Below are 8,577 nucleotides of genomic sequence, written 5' to 3'. Positions count from 1 at the left end.
CATTTAGAAGAGAGAGGAACTTGGCTAAAACTGGAAAATTCTGAAATTTCGAAGAAATTAAAAAAATCTCGTTAATAAATGGCCTTAATATAAATCTACCAAGTAAAAAAAAGTCATCAACATTTTTCCAGCAACGGACCTGAGTTACTGCGCTGGTGCGCTGTGTTGGCGCACCCACCAACCCATTTGCGCCGCAGTGCGCCAACTCCTAAAAATTCACTGAGTTACCCAAGCCAACTCTAATTGCATTTTTACTTAAAAATGAGCAACACAGCAACATTCTTTATTATTGTGTTTCAGTATGTTTTGTTATGTTTTATCGACTATTATTCCTTACAGTTGTAAATTGTTTTAATTTTTTGATTCAATGCACGATTTTGCCGAGCAGTGTTTTGAATCAACATTGTTGATAGTCGACGAAACGAAAAATTTAAGAACTATTTGGGCCTATCAAGATCCTGCCGCCTGGCAGCTTTAAATAGTAAATGCCACCAATAATAACAGTTTTAATTACAAACAATTTAATACATTACAAAACAAATTCTGAATATTGCTACTAACATAAAGTTCTGTTTCTCCCAAGGTTTGTACTGAGCTACAAACGGTTTTAGCTTCTAATTAACTAATTTCTAACTTTTGGCATGTATGTATGCCAAGGCTTAAAGTAGCAACAACGCTACACATTGAAACTGATGATGGTGGAAAACACCGAAACGTTTTTTTGAATTGATAAATAGGCAATAAATGACTGAAGAGCCCAGGATTTGATTTTAATTTGGAATTAATCAGACCACCGCTTTGCAGCGATTGCACTAAACATTCTTCCGTTTTATGAAATCAAGACTTAAGACTTTCGAGCTCGAATCATTGCAAATTGTATATTTCGATACGTTGATAACAACTTTTTGGGTTAAAAAAAACGTGACATTAACTTCACTAAATCACGTTGACCAGAATGCCTTAAAGCCACCCAAAAAAAGTGTTTTTTCCGTTCAAAGGAAACCCTTAAACAATAAATTATTTGTGCAAATATATGCCAAGGCTTAAAGTAGCAACAACGCTACACATAGAAACTGATGATGGTGGAAAACACCGAAACCTATTTTAATTGATAAATAGACAATAAATGACTGAAGCCCAGGAATTGATTTTGATTTGGAATTACTTTTTATAACATTTTTATGGAACAAATGTTCAACAATACTGTAAACTAGCATGTCTGTGTCAAGTACCTATTATAAATAAACACTATTATATTTTTTATTTCCAAGGTTTCAGTCAAAATGTAACATAAAAATGTTCATATCGTTTATTTCATATTACGTTTCGGCGAGACAACAGCGCCATGATCAGATTAAAATGCAAAACAAATCCATAATTGGGAAACATTTGATTCTTGGTCCATTTCAGGCTTGGTCTATTTCACTCTGAACGAGCAAATTAATTATTTTGTTATACTAGTTTAAAGCCTGGTTTCTTTCAAAAAATACAGCAAATATACATTTTTCAAACTTGTTATCATTTCAATTAAGCACGAATGTAACGTATTTTTATATTGTAATATTATATCTGGAATTGATAATAGCAAATGTGTTTATTTATTTTGATTTATTTTCCTCACTGCGGGTAATTGTTATTATATTTTTTCTTTCCTGGGTTTCAGTCAAAATGTAAAATAAAAATGTTGATATAGTTTATTTCATATTAGGTTTCGGCGAGACAACAGTGCCATCATCAGGTTAAAATGCAAAACAAACCAATAATTGGGACACTTAATTGTTTATAGGCTTGGCTGTCCTCAAAACTTTATTTGCTTGAATTATTGTCTACATTTGTTGAATGAATGATTTGTTGTGTATGTTTGTTGAAAATGTAGACAATAATTCAAACAAATATTAAGTTTTGAGGACAATCAAGGCTATAAACAATCAAATGTTTCCCAATTATGGGTTTGTTTTGCATTTTAATCTGATGATGGCACTATTGTCTCGCCGAAACCTCATATGAAATAAACGATATGAACATTTTTATTTCACATTTTGACTGAAACCCAGGACAGAAAAAATATAAAAACAATTACACGCAGTCAGGAAAATAAATAAACACATTTGCTATTATCAATTCCAGATATAATATTACAATATAAAAATACGTTACATTCGTGCTCAATTGAAATGACAAAAAAGTCTTAAAAAGATATATTTGCTGTATTTTTTTAAAGAAACCAGGCTTTAAGCTAGTATGACAAAATAATTAATTTGCTCGTTCAGAGTGAGATAAGCAGTTTTTATTATAAATATGTAATGTAAACTGTATATTTAAAATTGATATAAATTGCAAAATTGTAAGTTCTAGATAATGTAGATACATTGTAGATAATAACAAGCACACTATCTGATTTTAATTCTGAGTACTTAAAGAGTATTTACCGTAAATGAGAGCGCTATTTTAAGGTGGAAGTAAAATGTTATCTATCTATACAATTATCTATGGCGCATTGTCTATTATATACAGACAAGCTTTCAAAAATCTTTCAGTCTTTTTTAGTATTAATCACGAATTATATTCGAGCTCTGAAAATTATCCATTATCAATTTTACCATTAACCGCGGGTAACACTATGTATGCATAAGTACTCAATAGATGTAAGTCGATTCACCCAAATGCCCCAAGGCTTGAAAACTGTTTCAAGAACAAAGCTCTATTTATATCAAAAAACCAAACCAAACCTTCCTTTGCTCACGTAGAAAAATGAAAGAAAATTAATGACAAATTTTCAGGAGGAATTTAGAAAGTTACGAAAATGAGCCTATGATTGTTCATTAAGTTAGAAAGCGAAGTTGATTTTCCAAGGGACACGCACCAAGAAACGTAATCTGAATTAAGTTTCATTTACAGTTGGATTTCTATTAAAATCAGGTTTTTACATTCGTTTACTTCTTCGCGAATCCAAGCGGTACCCAACACAATGTGGTTTAACAATGACAATTTTGCAAATCTTGTTTTCTTATTGCTCACTCAGATCAGATAATTTATGAATACAAGGTGTTTAATAAGTACGCTTATATTTTTGTCATAATTGGGATTTCAGTGCCGCTGGCTATTTTCCATGTGAGAATTACCCTACTGCTTGCAAATCCCGTTTGTTTCTTTTTTCTGTTAAAGTGATTTATTGTATGCAACATGTAATTAATTAACACGCTACTGACGCATTTAAAATTCAAGTTATTTTAGATAAAGCATATCAATTGAAAATGAAAACGGTAAAATTAACTCGGCGTATCAGGAAAAATGTCTATGGACACTACCGATTAGCTGATAACTGTTTACTTGTTATTCCCAAAATTGTAAAAATTAAGTGGTATTTTCGAGATTTCCGATTTACTTGTTCCATACTTAAAAATTTCGTTTTAGTCAAAAAGCGACGAATGTTTTTCCCATGCAAAAATGCAAATACTTTTGCGTTTTTTTAAAGGTTTTCAAACATTTTTTAGAACTTTTGGATTGGAAAACATGAAACTTCACTTTGTTTTAAACGCTTTGCGGCACACGCAATTTTACTCTTCTGGTTGGGTTCATGAAAACTTTGATAACAATTAAATTTCAGTCACTATTATCAGACTAAATAAAAAATAAAAAATTAGAAACATACTTCCTATTGCTGATAAAAGTAAAAGTTAAGATATGACAACAGCGTTTCTAAGATCATCATCGTATACCACGTAAGAATACGTTTACACCCTCTCAAATTTTCTAAAAATCCTTATTTTACTAATACCGTACTTGAAACACCCTGTATATTTAAAAATCAAGACCATATTTTAATTAAAATATTTCCAATCACTTGTGCTACCAATCCAAAATCCAAATTGTATAAATAGGTGTTTTTCACTTTTAATAGGTACTAAAACGTTAACTTAAAAAAATTATGTTAACGACGAGAATTCAAATTTTATTTAAAATACGGAACATCATACACACATACACATACGGAACATTTGTATCGAAAAATGTGCTTGAACTAAAAAATATCTTCTTTGACTTTATTGTTTCTCGGCTTTTTTTATCAAGAAATGATAAATAATAGTTACATTATTTTGATTGTCCAAATTATCTATCTATACCTATCTATAAGATTGATAACATTCATGTGTATAGAATACGTGGCAAAGTTTTTCTATAAAAAGTGAAAACATTTTGTACAATACAAGAACACGTAATCTTTGTTTCTTTTTTTTCCAATTTTGTAACTAGTGTGCTCAATCACATTATTAAGTTGGTTTATCAGTTTCATCCTTTCAACTTTTGTAAAAATTTGATCACCATAGGCGTAAAAGGTGCGTTGTTATAAAATGTGATTTTTAGAAAACTAGCTTGAAAGGCTTTAAAAAGCGTCGTTTTAATTTCTATTCGCCGTTTTAATTTAATAAAAAATATCGCCCCAGCAAGTTTTTGTTGAAAGTTCGTATGAGAATCGCATTTTGCAACATTCTCTCACAAATGGCTTATGCATGTGTTATCTCGAGTGTTTAGCGCCTTTTTTGACCGCCTTTGTATGAATATTTTATAGCTTCGTTAATATCGAGATAGTTACGTACCTACGTAAAAATGCAGCTTTTGAATCTAATATTAGATCGTATTATTTTTCCCGCAACATTTGCATAAGCACACAGTTATCAGATGGTTTTCTAAACATTACTTTAGTTGGAAAGAAAAATAATTTAGAAAGAATGGAAATGTTGCAGACAAACAAATAAAACTGTAGAGGCCATTAGGCAAAAACGGCAAACGTCTTGAATATTTAATTTTTTTCGCTTTAATGTTTTTAAACTTTTTCTATTTCGTCTCATTAATTTAAATAATTTCAAATCCGGGCCATGTGTTCAGCACCCCATACATTTTTACTTTAATCCGGCTTTCGATACTTAATCGATAGGATTATTCAGGTGTTCTTAACTAAAATGTACGATTTTTGATCAGTTTTTCGCTTACCTACCATAACAAGGGTCTGTCATGGGAAAACATAGAGTATCGGTTTCCTACCATTTCATTGTTATAAATTTATGGCTGTTAAATTTCGACTGGAAGTCATGCTAACGTGTAAAGCCAATTTCAATCGATTTCCTAGAAAAATTCAAACCAGCCGCGCTTCGTCACCTTTTCGTATGGCCGCAAGATAGAGCAGCTGTAGGCGAGGTTTCGAGTACAATGAAAATCGATTTCTCTCAAGGTCGTCGTGCAACTTATCGTTCCCAAGCGAAACGAAGTAATGGCTTCAGTCTGACGTCACTGACTAGCTACGTTCCAAATTGGTAGCTCGTTGAATGTTAAAAATGGAGTGTGATTTTTGAAAGTGTGGTCTATTGATATGGAATGTATGAAGATGCCCGATATAGATGCATTGCAATTATTCCACAGCCCAATTTTGTAAGCACCAGTACCCAAAACCATATGGCAGCAATTGATCATGCAAACTGGAAATTTCGTTCAGCTTCAGCTGATTTTTAAATTACAAATGGTTGAGCGTTTTAAAAATGTGTATGCGAAAGTCCGATCAATGTTCGGAAATATAGGCGAGTGAAATGAAAATTGGAACGCAGCGCGTCATTGAATGACGACAAAGGTCAAAAATAACTTTTTGGATAGACACCAAGCGCGATAGCGTATGGAAAGAATGCAAATTATGTGTTAAACAGCTATTAAATTTGATATAAATAGTTATTGTCTTAAGAACTAGCAATTAAAAAGTAAGATTTTACCTTAAACGGACTAAAAATGGCAACACTGTACGTATGATGACGCACAGATTTCTTTGTTGCAAGGAAACCCCAAAACGTGGCAATTTGCCTGTTTTTCGCAAAAACAAGTTTGCAAAACATCAAGCGAACATTCAGCCACATTTTGGGGCCATATTTTAGACCTGTGGGAGAAAGATTGGCTGGAATTAACTAAAAAGCTGTCCACGCCTACGTCCATCCAAAAAGTACGTGACTAGAACGTCAGTCTAGCCATCAACGCGACAAAAAATCGATTGAAACGGCATTTTAACATGTTTCTGGCCTCGAAACGAATGGTTATCGATATTGCTGGCGAACGAAATTAATGCAAACCTTGTTTTATCACATACGAGCGCCATTGCGACCTAATTATATTCACTAGGCAGGAATATGTTAATGAAATGGCATGAAAAAGTCACTCATTCACTGTATCTGTCCTGAGCAGCTCATGGGACAGACATAAATATTTGAAATTACTCATATTCTCATAGCTTTAACCGACTGTTCTCTTTGGCGAGGAGACCACAAATGATTTCCTTCAGTGGAATTCGGATTATTGAGCTCGGCGTCCCAGAAACCGACCAATCGGCGACAGGCAGCTGCTAAATTGCACCAATGGCAACATTGCTGCATCAACATCTCAAAGGTTCTCGACCTTGGACGACCGCTTCGACTGATCGATAATCGTTTTGTTTGTGGCATTTTCGGCTTTATGTAAACGGACCATACGGACACTGTCGATTTTTATAGGTTTAGGGTTGACCACTACCTGAGATTTTCCTGTATTTACACAAAACCCATGACTGCAACTATTTAAATGCAATTCCGCGACATCTTGAATGAAACAAAATAATTAGCAAAATTAACTCCATGGAGAGCTCTTGAAGAATGATTTATAGCTGGTCTCCGAGCTAGTCGATCAAATTGAGTGCATTTTGTAAGTAAATGTGTACTTTCCAATATTGTCTGTACTCAAATTTGGATTTAGGCGAATAATATCTAGTGAACAGGTAAAATGTATTATGGGCTTCTTAATTTAGAGGTATGCGGCGCCATCTAGTTGTTGGATATTTACTACTTATTAGCTTTGCAGAATTCTGCCCAACGCAATGTATGAATGAGTAATAAATCTATTTCCTTGTGAGTATTCACCCGATTGGTCGGTTAATAGATCCTTCGTCAGGTGATCGTGAATGATTTAATCTTACACAATAAAAAAATACTAAGGGTTAGAAGGTTTACCCTGATTTAGTAGTAAGTTTTTATTTAAACAAATAAATTTTAAATTTATTTTTTTAAATCCGTCTTAAAAATGCGTAATTTTCTGTTTAGAACGTGTTAGAAATCCTGATAAACAAAACAAATTTATGTATATGTATTTATCAGCGAACAACAAATTTGAGAGCCAACCACAATACAGGGCGATGTAAATCTGGCGTCATTTCTTCGGAAGTCTTATCTGAGGGTATTTAGAAACTGCAAAAGTTAGGAAAAAAATCAGTTTGTGCAGGAAACTAGATTAAACATTTGGCAACTATGTGATCGCAACAAGTTTTCTCATAACACTAGGCCTGGGTAACACTGTGTTGAGTTGCGCTATTGAGTTGTTGCCGCTCTCTGGGTTAACGAGTTATAATTCATCGGTTAATGAGTTTGAAAAATTTATTTGTTAAAGCTTTACTAGATTGGAATTTTCACATCTAAAAAAGGGTTATTAACATTTTTTCTGAGTAACGTTTTACTAATTTGTTCAAACTCCAAAAAAATGTAAGTAAAACTTTAGGAAAAACTCGGTTTTTCTGTTTAAAGACAGTGTTGTTTAGAAATATTGACCTAAAAGTGAAGAAACTAGTTTCCAAAGGTTTCCCAAATAAATGATTATAAACTTTTGCTTTTTCAGTTTGGGGAAATATGTTTGGAAAAAGACCTAGAAATAATTATTAAGGTTTGGTCCATAATTCGAAGCTGCAAAAAGTTTTCCAAACATTTTTGCAAAACAGTTAAGGAGGCGAGTGTTCCTATAAAATTTATCATATAATTTATCACAGAAAATATCTGAAGATTGCCAGTATTTAAAGTCAAACTAAAAAATAATGCGATTTTTGTGTAGAAAGAAGTGCTTAATAGAAACTTTGCCAAAACTGGAATCACCTGAGAATTTAAAGGAACTTTAGAAATCTTCAGAGCGACCAGGGCGGCAAATTTTTCCAATAATTTTTTGAAAACTTTTGCTCTCTGGTCGTTTTTTTAAGATTGAAGAAGATAAATTACTTTCGGAAAAATATGAGTAAAATTATTTGGTTTTTGTGGCAAATTCGAAGCTGGAAAGGGTTTTCTAAATTTCCCTGCAAACCGATGAATGAGGCGGATTTTCTAGCAAAATTAATTTGGTAATTTTTGACTGAAAACACTCCATTATTGTCAAAAAAAGAAGAAAATCATCAGAAACTAATGCTTTTTATTGCGTTTTCGATTAAAATATTTTAGTTTTGTGATCGGTTTTGGAGAAAACCTTGATGGTTTTCAGGAAAAAACGGTAGGAATATATTTTTTGAAGGACAATTTAAAGGAACTTTCTTCAGAGCAATGGGCGGCCAATTTTCCACATAATTTTTTTAACTTTCGCTCTAGTCGTTTTCGGTTTTGGAAGAAACCTTAATGGTTTTCGGGGAAAAATGGGAGTAAATTATTTTCGTTTTTGTCCCAGTTAACACTGAAAAAAGTGTTTGTAAAAAGTTTACAAAGCTATAAATTTATCTTTTCTCATTTATCTAATTTTCGCGTAAAAGTCCTCCAGATC

At 32.7% G+C, this 8,577-nt stretch overlaps 1 protein-coding gene across 6 annotated transcripts in view; it reads right to left on the bottom strand.

Annotated features, from left to right (window-relative positions):
* Positions 1-6,327, bottom strand: part of LOC109542152 (protein suppressor of sable) — a 21,111-nt gene extending 14,784 nt beyond the window's left edge. For 3 of the 6 annotated variants that reach the window (XM_019911237.2, XM_019911238.2, XM_019911243.2), the window contains exon 1: positions 4,997-6,104. In XM_019911237.2, coding sequence (XP_019766796.1) covers positions 4,997-5,046 — 50 coding nt within the window. In that variant the 5' untranslated portion in view covers positions 5,047-6,104. The other 3 variants (XM_019911239.2, XM_019911241.2, XM_019911242.2) reach the window with 2 other exon arrangements.
* Between the last annotated feature and the right edge of the window lie 2,250 nt (positions 6,328-8,577).

This window comes from Dendroctonus ponderosae, unplaced genomic scaffold, assembly GCF_020466585.1.
Source record: "Dendroctonus ponderosae isolate FM_Combo_2020 unplaced genomic scaffold, Dpon_F_20191213v2 Dpon_F_20191213_4, whole genome shotgun sequence".
NCBI lineage: Eukaryota > Metazoa > Arthropoda > Insecta > Coleoptera > Curculionidae > Dendroctonus > Dendroctonus ponderosae.
The sequence above is the reverse complement of the archived record's forward strand: the minus strand, read 5'-3'. Positions and strand labels throughout refer to the sequence as shown.